The sequence below is a fragment of the Sapajus apella genome, unplaced genomic scaffold (genome assembly GCF_009761245.1).
Source record: "Sapajus apella isolate SASKATOON/1434 unplaced genomic scaffold, GSC_monkey_1.0 scaffold53, whole genome shotgun sequence".
Lineage (NCBI taxonomy): Eukaryota > Metazoa > Chordata > Mammalia > Primates > Cebidae > Sapajus > Sapajus apella.
The window spans coordinates 2483086-2499777 of record NW_022436993.1 but is presented as its reverse complement, the minus strand read 5'-3'; the positions used below and the strand labels follow the sequence as shown (position 1 = coordinate 2499777).

The window sequence follows — 16692 nt, the reverse complement described above, 5'->3', positions numbered from 1 at the left end:
CCTTTCTTTCTTTCTCTCTCTCTCTTTCTTTCTTTCTTTCCTTCCTTCTTTCTTTCTCTTTCCTCTCTCTCTCTTTCTTTCTTTCCTTGACAGACTCCAGATCTCTGGAGTACAGTGGTGCCATCTCACCTCACTGCAACCTCCATCTCTGGGGTTCAAGCACTTCTGCTGCCTCAGCCTCTGGTGCAGAGTAGCTGTATACTTCAGGAACATGTCACCATGCCTGGCCAATTTTTATGTTTTTGGTAGGACAGGGTTTCACTGTGTTGGCCACGCTGGTCTTAAACTTCTGACCTCATGTGATCCATCCACCTTGACCTCCCAAAGTGCTGGGACCACAGGCGTGAGCCACCACACCTGGACGGCTTCTTCATTTCTAAGAAAGAAACACAATTAGGCCATATAGCAAGGATTTGACTCTCCCTTCTCCTTCCTGCATCTCATCCATGCATAAATTATGAAAGATCATTTGAATTACGAAGCTTTCCTAAAATACCAATAGGTTCTAACCTTGGCCTATCATTTGGGTTATCATTGCCTTCTCATTTTTGACAAATGGATTGTTTTTTAATATATAATACCTAATATCTGACTACTATATGACAGTTTCCAAAAAACTTTCAACATATGGAACTTTGATTCTCACAGCAACCTTATGGGACAAGTAGAACAGAGATTGTTATCAGCATTTGACAAATGAAGAAGCTGAAATTAGCAAGGTAGGTAGAGCCAGGATCAAACTGGGTTTGCTGGTCTAAGACTGGTGAGCTCCATGCCTGGACTGCCACTGTAGAAACCAGATTAGAAGATTCAGCAACAGAGCATTATATACAGCAGCTCATCAACTGACTTAACATCTTATATCTTCTCTGATCAAATTTCCACCAGGAGCTATTTTCTTAATGTGAAACCGATGCTAATTTGTGACTCTCTCTTTCTACCAAAAACATTCTCATCATCTCATAGAGCTGGGCTGGAGGGGGTTTTCAGAGCTCATTTAAAGCCACTGTGTCTCCTTGAACACTTGACCTTAACCATCCTGGACAGGTGAGCTCTTAAAAGTGAGCCCTGCCTTTGAAGCTGCAGGTTAAGAGGTAACATGATCCCCAATTAATTCCTTCTGGGCTCTAGACCTCAGACATTATTTTCAACTCATCATGTAGTGTAGCTTCCTTCTGGCTTCAGGCCAGGCCACATACTCCCTTGGTCTTTTCAGATTTTACAATCACACTGTCTCCACCAGCTCCAGAAATAGAACTCCAGAGGCAGAAGAAAGAAAATTACCAAGTCATTTCTCAAATGCCTTTTCTCCAGCATCAATCCTGGCCTGGAGGCTTCTTTCCTCAGTGGCTTGGCTGGCAGGGAGAAAGGGTGATGGAGGGGCTGCTCTGCGGACTCAGTGAGGAGAGGGAGGGGTTAAGACAGACGCTGCTTCGGGTGTTCTCTCTTCACGCACTTTGAGGGGCTTCCAAGGCTCAAGATTCCTGGAAAATCAAATGAGAACCTTGTAAAACTCATGCCTCAGTGCCTGGGACACATGGAGCTCTGCATAAATATCAGCCAACTTTAAAAAGCAACAACCTCAGCCAGACTGGGTGGCTCACTCCTGTAATCCCAGCACTTTGGGAGGCCGAGGCAGGTGGATCACTTGAGGTCAGGCATTTGAGACCAGCCTGGCCAACATGGTGAAACTCTGTCTGTACTAAAAATACAAAAATTAGCCAGGCATGGTGGTGAGCGCCTGTAATCCCAGCTACTCGGGAGGCTGAGGTAGGAGAATCACTGGAACCTGGGAGGCGGAGGTTGCCATGAGCCAAGATCGCGCCATTGCACTCCAGCCTTGGTGACAGAGTGAATGAGACTCCGGAAACAAATCAAAACAAAACGAAACAGAAAACCCTTGTTTCACCGATGAAGACACCAAATTCCAGAGGTGGGAGATGCCTTGTCTAGGGCGTTTACAGCCAGTCAATGGCAGAGCCAGATTTGAAGCCTCAGCTTCTCAGTGATACTAACACTGCTCTTTTTAAACTTTCTTTTTGTATTCAGTGTATTTTACTGAATTGAAAATTAATTCCTTTGATGTGTCATCTAAGGATAGGCTCTGGAATCAGACAAACAAGGCTGAACTATTTGGCTTTATCACGCACTAGCTGTGTGACACCGGACAAGCCACTTCATCTTGCTATGCCTCCGTTTTCTGACCTGGGAAAGTCATACTAAGGCTCCTCTGATAGGAGTGTTGGGAGGATTCAATTAGACACCACCACTGAAGAGGTTAGCATAGTGCCCAGCCCAACACTGCTCTTTCAGCTACTGGCTTAAATGCCCTGAACACCTCTCTCTGGCTAGCTGCTCTAAATTCATTTGTAGTACCCTTTTTCAAATCCCATTTATCTTATCTTATTTTATTTTTTTATTTTGACATGGATTTTTCTGTCTGTCACTCAGGCTGGAGTACAGTGGCCATCTCAGCTCATTGCAACCTCTACCTCCCAGGTTCAAGTGAGTCTCCTGCCTCAGTCTCCTGAGTAGCTGGGACTACAGGTGCACACCACCACACCAAGCTAACTTTTTGTATTTTTAGTAGAGACAGCTTCACTATGTTGTCCAGGCTAGTCTCGAACCCCTGACCTCAGGTGATCCACCTGCCTTGGCCTTCCAAAGTGCTGGGATTACAGGCATGAGCCACCACACCTGGCCCCATGTTGGTTATTCCTGTACTAATATAATTTCCTGATCTACTGAACCAGGTCACACTACTGGTCCCTTCTAATCTGAGCACTGAGTTTATAACTTGGCATATTTAGAGCCATAGAGACGGAAGCAACATGGAGAGACTCTGTGGTCTGCATCCAACCAGAAACTTTTACATATTCATGAAGGGAAAAGTCATTTTGTTTTCTAAGTGACCCTTCACTCTCTCTCCGTTGCACCCCACCAAAACTACCCACCTCTTTTCTAGACACCAGTGCAGACTAGAAATTCACTTAGCTGATGAGGAGGACGAGCTATTCAGTTTTTCTGGTTGTTTGAATCAACTGTTTTCTTGCAAAACTTGAATAAGACTAAATTAAACAGCTAGCATTTCTGTGGCAAGCATTTAAGGGTTCCAAGATTACTTTTCTCTAAAATACAGAATCACAAGATCTCAGAAGTGAAAGCAAGCTTAAACATCCTTTGGTTTAATACATCCTTTACTGGAATTTCATCCCCTGCCCCAAATCTTCAGCTATACAAAGGCTTAGCAAAAATTAACTCAATGAGTTTTAGGGTCTCTCTTGAAAGTAGGTTCAGAGGGGAGCTAAGATCCCAGCTCAATAATTCACATCTCCAGTTCTGAATTCTTTGAAAGCCTAAACCATGAGCTCAATCCCAAATTCCTCTTATTTCTTGTGTGGCACAAGCTCTTCCAGAAATAGCTCCCATGAAACAGCATAACCTCATCTAGGAAAAATGTTCTTCATAATCATAACAGACACCAGATCTTTAGGCAAATCACCATCACTAACTCACTCCCCATTTCACAATCCAAGCCTGGCTCATGCCCACGTCTCCCAGAACCACTTGCCAATGTTCTGCCGAGGCCCCTTGTGACCTTGGCCCACTTCTGTGGGGAGGTATTTCTCAAAATTGCTTTATTTTAGTTTAGTTTATTATTTTATTTTAGAGACAGGATTTCACCCTGTTACCCAGGCTGGAGTGCAGTGGCATGATTATGGTTAACTACAGCTTCAAACTCCTGGGCTCAAATGATCCTTTTGTCTCAGCCTCCCAAGTGGCTGAACCTACAGGCTTGAGTCACCACATCTTCAGAAAGATGACTTTCTTTTTCTTTTTTTTTTTTTAATTTATTTTTGAGATGGAGTCTTGTTCTTGTCACCCAGGCTGGAGTGCAATGATGCAATCTCAACTCACTGCAACCTCCGCCTCCCGGGTTCAAGCAATGCTCCTGCCTCAGCCTCCCCAGTAGCTGGGATTACAGGCACCCACCACCACACCTGGCTAATTTTTGTGTTTTTGGTAGAGGTGGGGTTTCACCATGTTGACCAGGCTGGGCTCAAACTCCTAACCTAAGTGACCCACCTGCCTCGACTTCCCAAGGATTATAGGTATGAGCCACTGTGCCCACCGAGAGAGATGACTTCACATATCATTATTGGAGAGGTTTTTAATTTCAAAAACAGATCTTTTAAAAATTTTTTAAATGGTGACCTGTTTGGAAACAGGGCTGTTTGGGCAATTTAGAAACATGACTTCCACAAAATGTATTGCTCCCCCTTAGGCAGAACTGACAGTGAGTGAAATTGTGAGCTAGATCCATTTACCTTCAGTACCCGCTCGGCTGCTGCATTCCTACCTCCTTCTCACCTCAGGGCCCCTATCACTCGCATGTTATTTTCTCCTCTACCCAGTCCCATCCAAACCTCCTCTCAGGAAAGAGCCCGAAAGCCATGCTGAGATGTAAGCGGTAGGTAAGACCTCCCCATTGCCTCTCCTGGGCATATTCCCATTGCAATTGGAGACAAAGGCGTGAGGCGGTGAGGCACAAGCCAGCCACTGTGCAGAGAGATGCTTCCTTTATTCCTTCCTTTCTTCCTGTAGTGCTGCAGGCACCAGGCATTGCTTCTGGCACAGGGGAGAGAGCAGTGGGCAGAACATACCCAGTGCCTGCTTTCAGGGAGTGCCCTTGGCACTGGGAGAGAAAGCGAGGCTAACGGGCCCCTGAGATCCATCCACGCCAGGTGATGGATGTTCCCTAGTTCCTAGTACCAGGTCAAAAGTGGCTGGACAGACTTATTGTTCTCCAGGTTAGTGATAAAGCCCATGAGCTTTGGATGGATGAAATGGTAACAGGCCCTGCTCTGCCACCTACCATGGCATGTCCCTTTATCTCCTCTTCATCTGTAAAATGGGGATGATGTTACCCGGCTCCTGCAGTTGTGGGGTGGACGAAGCAAGATGATATGTGGGAAGGGTACTGCACTGCACGTGGCTCTCGGTGAGCCCCTCACAGATGACACTGTCATTACAGGAGCTCAGCCCAGCCAGGAGGCGAGTCAGAGGCAGCAGGGAGAGTGGAGTCAAGGCCAGTGATTTCCTTAAGAGGGATGTGCCCTTCCTCCCAAAGTGCCAGATCCACTCAAGGATCCACAGCCTTGGGAGAGTCTAGATGCTACTTGTATAATATTGGGATTTCCCTACATATTCCATCTGGTATATATTTATTTTAAGAAATAAAGTGAGTTATTTGAGCATGATGGTTCATGCCTGTAATGCCAGCACTTTGGGAGGCTGAAGTAGGCAGATCACCTGAGGTCAGGAGTTCAAGACGAGCCTGGCCAACATGGTGAGATTCTGTCTTTACTAAAAATACAAAAATTAGCCGGCCATGGTAGTGGCACCTCTAATCCCAGCTACTTGGGAGGCTGAAGCAGGAGAATTGCTTGAATCCAGGATGCGAAGGTAGCAGTGGGCTGAGATCATGCCACTGCACTCAAGGGTGACAAGGCAAGACTCCGTCTCAAACACACACACACACACACACACACACACACACACACATACACAGAGAGAGAGAGAGAGAGAGAGAGAGAGAGAGAGAGAGAGAAGAAAGAGTGAATTGACATGAATTTTGTTTGAAAATTTCAAAATGCCACTCAAGGTGAGGAGGGAGACCTGAGGACGATATCACATTAGGTAGGAGGACGGGAGGATAGGAAGTAGGAAGGGCTACCCTTTTGGGGGATAGCCCAAAAAAATGACATGTAAGATGCCTCACGTGCCACAGCTACACCACTCTCATCAATTCTGCCAAGAGAAGCTTCGTCATTGCACCTGAACAAACCATGGCTCAGCGTGAGAAAGTAATTTGCCTAACTAGAAGCAGGTGTCAAACCCTCATCATTGTGCCTCACATTACCTCTTTCCATTACACACTTTCATTCACTCTTCGTGAGCCACATATCATGGAAATCACTGTTGTCCACAGAGATCAAAATGACTGAAGACATACTCAATACTGATGTTCACATTTGTCACTGAAGATCATTCTTGGATCTCTTTTCATTTAAACTAATCTGGTACACATCATTCCTTTCATTCAACACCGATTTAGGGTACAAGCTTACAGTGGGGCCAGCTTGATCTACTAGTCAGAACCGAATGTGACTAATAAGACAGCAGCTTCACAGACGTGCCTGTGTACAGATCCACGTCACCTGTGAATCACACAGAGTTTCTAAAATGTGTCTGAAATGTGTCTGGGTGGTCACCTCCCCTCCAGATCATAATAATTAGAAACCAATGAGGTGATCTCCCAGAGCACAAGCTTCTTTGTAAATCCAGTGCTTTAGCAAGAGGCTGTTCTTTCAGGCCAGTTGGCAAGCAGAAGTAAGGAGAGACAATCAGTCTTTCTAAGGCAGATCTAGCTATCATTTCCCTCAAATCTTAGGGTGTATTGTGTAGGAGCAAGCGAATGGAGATGTCAGAGGGGTGTGAAGGAGGAGGGCAAGGGGATAAGGTTAGAACTGCAATTGCTGAAGGACTGAGGGGGCCATGAAGCTTGAGGAAGGGTCAAAGAGGTAGATTCCAGCTCATTGGTAGGCTGGGCTTCAAGATCTGCTTGTTGGGGACGATGTATAATGATCCCCATTCACTTCTGTTCATTGTTCCTCCCCACATATCCACTAATTCCACCCACAAAGGGTGTTGGTACAAAAGAATCAAGGCTGAGGACAATTGATCAGTGATGGATCTCAGAGCTGGAAGGTAGAATGCTTGGTAGGATGTCAGAAGAGTTAAGAGCTAAGATTTCCCAGCCAATGTGTCCTTTCTCTTTATTTGAAGTCTGCGTTTCTTCTTTCTACCCCTGAGCAGCTGGCCTGGTTAGAAGGACCCCACAGTTGCCTCCAGCTTGGGCAGGACCCCATCTTAGGCCTTCTGGTGCAGGTGCCAGGATGACCCCTGGACTTGCTTTTAGAATGGGCCTTATATTCGAGGCACTGGGGTCCACAGAGTCCACCATGGTCTGGCTCCGACCATCAGAGCCACATTTCAACATTGGGATTTATGGCCAGACAGTTACAGCAATAAATAGTGACATTTATCTGGACTTGTTCTCTGAGTATGTGGTCAACAAATTCAACAAGTATTTGTCAACTATACTCTGTGACAAAGTCTTTGCCCTCATGCAGCCTCCTGTGTTCTCGTAGTGGACACACAGTAAACAAGTATTTGCAATAATGTCATGTGGAGATGAGATTAGGGTATTAGGTCAGCCATTTTATAGGACAGTCATAAAAATATCTCTGTGTGGAGGTGATATGTGAGCGGAGACCTACATTGAATGAGGGAGGAAACCATGTAAGTATTTGCAGGAAGATTTTCCAGGAAAATGAGTTATAAGTACAAAGACCCCGAGGCATGAACAAGTTTAGCAAGCTCAGAGAAGACCAGGAAGGCCAACGTACCCGGTAGACAGAGCGAGGGGAACGAAGACAGAAAATGATGTAGGGGAGGTATCCAGGCACTGAGGAGTGTATTAATAATCTGTGTCCTCCAAGCCCGGCAGAGGCTTGTCCCTGAAACCCTGTGATCTGTTAGGCAGTCAAATCTCAGTCTCAGTTAAATATTTGGATGCAACTAGCAATGGCTTGAAAGAATTGATATAGCTTTCCAGATTTCTTATCTCAATTCTAATAGAGGAAGAGAAACCGACATGCCAAGATTCTAAATTAGTTTGTCTCAGAGTTTTCTACCGCTCACCTTATTCTCCCACCATCCCTGAAGGGATTAGATTTACCGTCTCCATTCAAGAGTGAAGGAGCTCATGCTGCACCCTCCGGTCTAGGGCTGGGTGGGATGGGGCACTGCCCTCTCCAGCCTGATGTGCTCCTTCTCACTCACTGTTACACTGGATAATCTCATCCCACTCAAACCCAGAAAGCCTGCTTATTTTTTTAATTACAAGTACTTATAATTATAAAATCCCTTATTTATTTGTGCATGTAACCTGTGTCTGGCTTACATTTACGCACACACACACACCCCTATATATATATGTATGTATATATATGTGTGTGTATATATATATTTTTTTCTTTTTTCTTTTTTGAGATGGAGTCTCGTTCTTGTCGCCCAGGCTGGAGTGCAGTGAGTGGTACAATCTTGGCTCACTGCAACCTCCACCTCTCGGGTTCAAGCGATTCTCCTGCCTCAGCCTCCTGAGTAGCTGGGACTATGGATACTTGCCACCATGCCCAGCTAATTTTTTGTATTTTTAGTAAAAATGTGGCTTTACCGTGTCAGCCAGGATGGTCTCAATCTCCTGACCTCATGATCCACCTGGCTCGGCCTCCCAAAGTGCTGGGATTACAGGCGTGAGCCACCACGCCCGGCCACATATGTATTTTTAATAGAGAAATTACTCTTCCTTAGGAGGCAGAGGTGGGCAGATCACTTGAGGTCAGGAGTTCAAGAACAGCCTGACCAACATGGTGAAACCCTGTCTCTACTAAAAATACGAAAATTAGCCAGGCATGGTGGTGTACACCTATAATCTCAGCTACTCAGGAGGCTGGGGCAGGAGAATCACTTAAGCCCAGGAGACAGCGGTTGCAGTGAGCTGAGATCAAGCAGCCGCACCCCAGCCTGGGCAACAGAGCAAGACTCCATCTCAGAGAGAGAGAGAAATATCTCTCCCATCAACCCTGAGTTTTTCATTTAGTAGAAAATAAAAATTATGTGGGTTTTAATATCTGTGGCTCTTAAATAGAATATGATTTAGTCCTAAATAAGCATTAGATTCTATTATTAAGGCTGTACTGTAATCCATCCCAAATCCAGGGGGAGGAGGGTGTTCTCATTGGGTTATTCCCCACTCATTCTATTGAAGAACGACTGATTATTACAAGTCTTGATTATTTGGGGACAAGTGTGAATTATTGTAGCTTTCTAGTTTTGTTCAGAATTTTGTCTTCTGAAGCCATTAAAGAGTAAAAGAGCTCATGCCTCCCCCTCCTATCTACGGCTAGGTGGAATAGGGTGCCGTCCTCTCCAGCCTGGTGTGCGCCAGAGCAGCCGATCCCCCAATCCCAGCCCAGGCACAGCCCTTCACCTGAAGGCCACCCATGTCACATATCCCTAATGCCTTCTGCTCATGGCCAGACACCCTCTAGGTTCTCTCTAGACACCTGCTTTCCAGCCTTCTCAGCATCCAGGCAGTTGCTCTTCAGTCACTGTTCTCCTCTGATTCATCAACAAGTAGTTGCATTCAACGTGGTGCTAAGGAATAAACATGACTGTCCGCATGTTGTCTTGCCAGCCCAGAGACACATGCCATTTAAGCTATCTTCACTGTTTCTCCCTCATTAGGTAGATTGCTTTTTCCTCTCAAGTTTCTTCCTCTCCATGGGTCCCTTGCTGTTTGTGAACAACGTTAAGCTATTTCTCTTCTCCCTTTCCTCAAAATACAAACAGACTCGATGTTTGCTACCTAATTTTCTTTTCATGCCTCATCTCACCTTTGTTCCCTGTCTTTAAGCTTTCTATTTGGGCACGTGTTTTTCTTTACATTTGCAGCATTTGGTGCCGTGATCAATTATCCTGGGTAATTGCTCCTCATTTAAGAACTCTTATTCTTTCTCATTAAAGACCAGACGAGAATACGTCCTCCCATTGACCAGGTGCACCAGATCTCTTACTTATCTCCAGTTCACCCTTTTGCAGTTTAGTGCTTAAGAGCTCATTCACAGAGGGGGGTAATTTGAGTGGCTTGCCCGGCTTGCTTAGTCGGGGCAGCTGGCTGTTCTGTTTTGTTCCCTCTGGCTGTAAGAGACTTAGCTTGCCTCTGAGCTCCTGCTTTTCAGGGTCGCCCAGGGCTCTGCTAAATGTACAAAAAAGAACACTTTTTTTTTTTTTGGTGGGGGAGGTCATGTATCTTTACAAACCTTGATCTAATTAAGCTTTCTCCTCTAGTTCCCAGGTATCTCCGTAATGACTGTCCACATTGTCATTCTGAGGTTGTAAAACGAGGCTAATGGGCCTTTCTCATTGCTTCTAGCTGCGCTGGGCTTGTCAAACTCCACAGCTCTTTGATTGGTCATCATTCTTTGCTGCTGTTAGAAATGTGATTTCTTGGTGATGAGACATACCCCCTAAAAATATGTGTTAAGAGTTCCCGTGCTGTGTGTTTGAGAATTCAGATGAGTACAAAAATGGGTATTCAAAGAGAGAGGACCCTCTTTGGATCCGTAACTTAAAATTCTAGTCAGCAGCGCTTTGGAGATGTAAATTGAGGAAGCAGCTCTCCTTTCGGACAGCTTAATGATCTGTAGTTAATAGTAAGAGGCTGATGGGCAGATGCAGTACAGCTGGGCTTAGGTTAGCCTTTCTCAGCAATCAAATGGCACAGTGATTACAACCATTGAGACACACAGTCCTACCCGGAATCATAACCAAAGGCACAAAGACTTCGGCGGGAGGTTGGCAGTGTGGCCTGCTCTGTATACACAGACAAGTCATTCTGCACCAAGCCAGTAATTGATGCCTCTTTTTTAAAGACTGACTCAGGCTTGGCAGTTGCCTATGCAACACATAACCCTCCAGCGACTCTGGGATAAAGAGTGCTAGGTCTGGGGTCACTTGTCCTCTCACCCGAATGCACCCAGTTTCACAGAACTTGGGAGAATCTGAGTGTAACTTCTCGGTAACGAATAAGCGATACAATACACAGCTGCTGGAGGTGGTTGATGTATTCTTATGCCTGGTATTTAAAATTTGGCTTGTAGTTACTGTGTGTTGAGTTATCGGATCCATTTACAATTTCCAGCATCTTTCCAACATCCTTCAAAAATCCCTACAGGAACAAAAAATAAATAAACAACCCCATTCAAAAATGGGCAGAGGACTTAAATAGACATTTCTCCAGAGAAGAAGTACAAATGGCCGCTAAGCACATGATGCTAAGCACAAGATGTTCAACATCACTGGTCGTTAGGGAAATGCAAATCCGAAGCTTAATGAGTTGCCATCTCTCATTCATTAGGATGACTATTATCAAAGAGCAGAAAATTACGATTGTTGGTGAGGATGTGGAGAAACCGGAAACCTTGTGCGCCAAGAGTGGGAATGTAAAACAGCACAGCCACGATGGAACACTGTATGGCTGTTCCTCAGAAAGTTAAAAATAGAAGTGCTGTATGATCTAGCAAGTCCGCTTCTAGGTAGCTACTTAAAGCAATTGAAAGCAGAGTCTGGAAGAGGCAGCCGTACCCCCATGTGTCACAGTAGCTTATTTACAATAGCCACAAGGTAGAAGCAACCTGTGTCTATAAATGTGGTATGTACATGCAATAAAATGTCATTCAGCCTTAAAAAGGAAGGAAATTCTCACACATGCTACAACATGGATGAGCCTTGAGGACATTATACTAAGTTAAATAAGCCAGTCACAAAAAGTCAAATACTGTGAGTTCCACTTATATGAGGTACCTAGAGTAGTCAAATTCAGAGACAGAAAATGAAATGGTTGTTTTCAGGTGCTGGTGTGGGAAGAATGTTTAATGGGTATGGAGTTTTCGTTTTGCCAGATGAAAATAGTTCTGAAGATGGATGCAGGTGATGGTTTGCATAACACTGAATATCCTTAAAGTCACTGAAATGTAGACTTAAAAAGGGTTAATAAGGCTGGACATGGTGGCTCATGCCTGTAATCCCAGCACTTTGGGAGGTTGAGGTAGGCGGATCACCTGAGGTCAGGCGTGCGAGACCAGCTCAGCCAACATGGTGAAACCCCATCTCTACCAAAAATACCAAAAACTAGCCAGGCATAGTGTCGGGTACCTGTAATCCCAGCTACTTGGGAGGCGGGGGAAGGAGAATTACTTGAATCTGGGAGTGAGGATTGCAATGAGCCAAGATTGTACCATTGCACTCCAGCCTGGGCAACAAGAGCAAAACTCCATCTCAAAAAAAAAAAGTTACTAACACAGAGTGGGACCGGCTGGGGGGCAGGGTGGGTGGGGAGAGCATTAGGAAAAATAGCTAATGTGTGCTGGGCTTAATACCAACGTGATGCGTGATGGGTTGATAGGTACAGCAAACCACCATGGCACATGTTTACCTACGTAACAAACCTGCACATGTACCCTGGAACTTAAAAATAAAAAATAATTAAATAAAAATGGTTTAGATGGTATTTAAGTTATGTTTGTTTCACTACAGTTTTTTAAAAAGCACAAGTGAAGGATGCCATCTTCTCTCAGCAGCCCAGGCTTTGGAGGAACACTAGAAATCAAAGGAGAAAAGGAAAACAGAAAACAAACAGCCAATGGAATGGATCTTGTCTTTATATGGAACTAATTGCAAATATATGTATTTTTCTTACAGAGTCATTTTTCTCTCAAGAAGGGAGCTGCAGCCTTAGGGATTGGAACAGACAGCGTGATTCTGATTAAATGTGATGAGAGGTGAGAAGGCATCTCTAACTCTTGTTGGTTAGCGATTTGCTAATTCCACACCAGTAGTGCCTTTCGGTCTGAAAATAGGAGAGGACCATGGGGCCGCAAGTCGGCCTCCCTCCCAGCCTTTGCCATTCTTTGTTTCTTTTTAACATGGGCTCCTGCTTCTAGTGCTCAGATGTGGTTCCTTGACGCTATGGAGTCTTCCACGTCAAGGAGTCAAGGGGGATTCAGCCCTTAACTCAATCTAAACCTTTGTTAAGTCAATCAGAATATTCAACACCAAGAAAGTGCAGAAGGACATTCATCACCTAGGCACGTTAGCAACAGCAGGCAATTTGAGCACTGATTTATGGAGGTGTCATCACTTTGGGCACCATAGATTGTGTAAGCTTGATGGGGTGATTACAGGAGGGGGTACAGTTTAGGGAGCAGGAGGTAAATAATGCACCAGCAACTCAACAACTGGAACCAAAGGACTCAGGAAAAATCTCCGTCTTAATTGACACCCGAACTTCATAGGCACTCTGGGAATCAGTGTGGTGTTTGTGGGGGAGATTTAAAAGCACTTTGAGGGTGTCCACATAAAGTATCACTGACCTATAGGCCTGAAACCTGCTAGAAATTAGATTCAGTCTCTAAAGTTTGAGTAAGAATTTTCACTAAATTTAAAGGAAGCCACTCAATTAGCCATTTATTTATTTATTTGTATTTATTAGTCAGATGTGTACTGATTGTCCACCATGTCAGTAGACTCTAGACAAGCATAATACGGTGGTCCTGGTTCCCTGCAGGATGTGAGCCAGGTGGGAAGAGGCACTTGTTGCCAGGAGATGGTTACGTGGTTGAACTGCATGGCACAAAGTGTACATTTGAACATTGAGAAGACATAGAAAGCATCATGCAACAGGCAGGAATTGAGCTGGATTTTTAAAATTAGAAGTGAGTTGGATAAGTGGAGGGAGAGGCAAGGGCAGGTGCAGAAGATTGAATACCAGCAGCAAAGCTGTTACAGGAAAGGGGTCCCAAGACAGACCCAAGAGAGGGTTCTTGCATCTTGCACAAGAAGGAATTCAGGGCGAGTCCACAGAGTAAAGTGAAAGTGAGTTTATTAGGAAAGTAAAGGAATAAAAGAATGGCTACCCCATAGACAGGGCAGCCTGAAGGCTGCTGGTTGCCCATTTTTATGGTTATTTCTTGACGATAAAGGAGGAGTGGATTATTCATCTATCCCCTTTTTAGACCATATAGGGTAACTTCCTGACATTGTCATGACATTCGTAAACCCTCATGGTGCTGGTGAGAGTGTAGCAGTGAGGAGGATGACCAGAAGTCACTCTCGTGGCCATCCTGGATTTGGTGGATTTGGGCAAGGTCTTTATGATCTGTCTCTTGTGCTGACCTCCTATCTCATCCTGTGACTTAGAACGCCTTCACCGTCTGGGAATGCAGCCCAGTAAGTCTCAGCCTTAGTTTCCCCAGCCCCTGTTCAAGATGGAGTTGCTCTGCTTCACATGCCTCTGACAAACCACAGAAGGAGGAATGAGTGCCTTGCGGGGCTCTAGAAGCCAAGCCTTAGCAGAGGCAGGGGGAAGGGGCAGCCATGGCAAATACCATTGTTTACGTGGAATTCAGAAAGCTCTAATAATCCAGCTGGGCACAGTGGCTCACGCCTGTAATCCTAACACTTTGAGAGGCCGAGGCAGGCAGATCACCTGAGGTCAGGAGGAGTTCAAGACCAGCCTGGCCAACATGGTGAAACCCTGTCTCTACTGAAAATACAAAAATTAGCTGGGTGTAGTGGTGTGCGCCTGTGGTCCCAGCTACTTAGGAGGCTGAGACAGGAGAATTGCTTGAACCCAGGAGGCGGAGGTTGCAGGGAGCCAAGATCATGAAACTGCACTCCAGCCTGGGCAACAAAGCAAAACTCCATTTCAAAAAAACAAGAAAAGAAAAGAAAAGAAAAGAAAGCTCTAAAAACAGCCATGTTTACCTCTGTTACTGAACCGAACTGAGGTTTGTTTGCCAGCAGCAGTGAGGCCAAACATCCACACGGAGGTTTACAGCAGGAGGAAGGAGGACATTTATTTGCAGGGCTCCAAGCAAGGAGAATTGAGCGCTCATGCTTAAGACTTGACCTCCCCAATGGCATGCAGGTAGGGGTTTTTAAAGGCAGGGATAATTTCAGGAAGGCCGAAGTTAACAGGCAAATTACAAATCAGTACATGGAGGATACACATTAGTTTGACCCGAAAGGGTGGGATATCTTGAAGTGGGGAATTACAGGACGTAGGTGAATTCAAAGGTTTTCGGATTTGGAGTGGGTTAAGGAAGAGAAGGCTTTGTTTAACAATTTGGGGTCAGCAGAAAAGAATGCTAGCTCTGGCTCAGAGGTGTGCCTCCCTCCTGGCCCTTCAGGAAGAAATTTAGAACAAAGAAAGGTGGTCAGAATTCAGACCTCAGTTTCCCCTCCTCTGAGGTCTATGATCCATTTGGTAGGAGTCCTGGAGTCCTGGCTTCTGAAAAACAACCCAAGGACATATGTTGAGATGTTACCTTTAGTTTCCACAGGGAATCAAATATCCTGTGCTTCTAAATTGCTCGGCTATTGCTTTAAGGATATATGTTAAGATGTTACCTTTAGTTTCTAGGTTTTGTTGTTGTTGTTTTAGACCGAGTCTTGCTCTGTTGCCCAGGCTGATATAATGGTGTGATCACTACTCACTGCAACCTCTGCCTCCCAGGTTCAAGCATTTCTCCTGCCTCAGTCTCCTGAGTAGCTGGAATTACAGGCATCTGCCACCACGCCCAGCAAACTTTTTTGTATTTTTAGTAGAGACGGGGTTTCACTATCTTGGCTAGGCTGGTTTCAAACTCCTGACCTCAAGTGATTCGCCCACCTCGGCCTCCCAAAGTGCTAGGATTACAGGTGTGAGCCACCATGCCCAGCCTTACCTTTAGTTTCTATAGGGAATCAAATATCCTGTGGTTCTAACTTCCTCAGCAACTTCCAGTTGCTGGTTTACTTCTCGGGGCTAGCTAGTGCCTGGAATTTCCCTTGAAGGAAGCCATTTCCCTTTATTTCCAGACTTAGGAATGTTGCCTGAAGGCCAGTAAAAGGGCTCCCTGCCCCACTCAGCTCTGGATGATGAGGTTAAAGAAGCTTACCACTTTCTTGTTTTTTATATTGCCTGGTTTTGTTTGCTGACAGAGAACATACCTTTGCAATGGGGGCCCGGGGGGTCGGGCGGGGAAGGGGTGGCGGGGGAAGGTGGGGGAGGTGTTTTTTTTTTTTTTTTTTTGGTGGGCAAGGGAAGCTAAAGTTAGGATTTAAGCTGGATAGGTCTGGAAATGAGGTAACTGGAAAGAATTTTCATCAAAGAAGAACATGAGTGAAGCCGCCCTTCAGGAGGCAAAAAAGCAAGAGGATATCCAGTCAGGAAGGCCAGTGGGAGGCCCTAGCAACAGACAGGCATTAATGATAAAAGGACAGAGTGAGGCAAACACAATTTGGAAAAGAAAATAAATTACCTCTTTTTTGTTTTTGGGTGGCCGGGAATGGAGTCTCGCTCTGTCGCCCAGGCTGGAGTGCAGTGGCACAATCTTGGCTCACTGCAACCTCTGCTTCCTGGTTCCTGGGTTCAAGCGATTATTTTCCTCGGTTTCCTAAGTAGCTGGGACTACAGGTGCAAGCAACCACACCTGGCTATAGTTTTTGTATTTTTAGTAAAGATGGGATTTCACCATGTTGGCCAGGCTGGTCTCGAACTCCTGGCCTCAAACAATCTGCCCACCTTGGCCTCCCAAAGTGCTGGGATTACAAGCGTGAGCCACCATGCCCGGCCTGCCTCATATTTTTAAGGCTACCAGTGTTCCTCACTAGCACGTACTTAAGAATTGAGATTTGAGGAAAAAAACTGGCTTTTTAAAATGTAAAGAATAAATGCCTAGATGACTTTAAAGCTTTCTTAATCTGTAGTTGATCTGTTATGAGTGAGGAGCCTGGAGTTCAGGGAAGAATCACCTAGAGAGGCCATGGCCCGCTGGTCTAGGCAGTCTTCCTTGCTAGCCTCAGCAGCTGGAATTCTCCAGTGAATCCCAGGGGGCTGAGAGGTGACTGGCAGAGCAGTAGGGGCTCTTGATTCCAGTCTTCAAAGCATCGGTATCACTGCTTCTACTACCGTGAAAATCCGGTGTGAGAGCAGAAGTGGTCTTGGATGGGCCCACCAAG

General features: G+C 45.3%; 1 protein-coding gene across 1 annotated transcript in view; it reads left to right on the top strand.

The window, feature by feature from the left end:
• GAD2 (glutamate decarboxylase 2) overlaps positions 1–16692 on the top strand; it is a 92222-nt gene that overhangs the window by 19135 nt on the left and 56395 nt on the right. The window contains exon 9 of the mRNA XM_032243849.1: positions 12391–12470. Coding sequence (XP_032099740.1) covers positions 12391–12470 — 80 coding nt within the window. The remainder of the gene's footprint in view (positions 1–12390; positions 12471–16692) is intronic.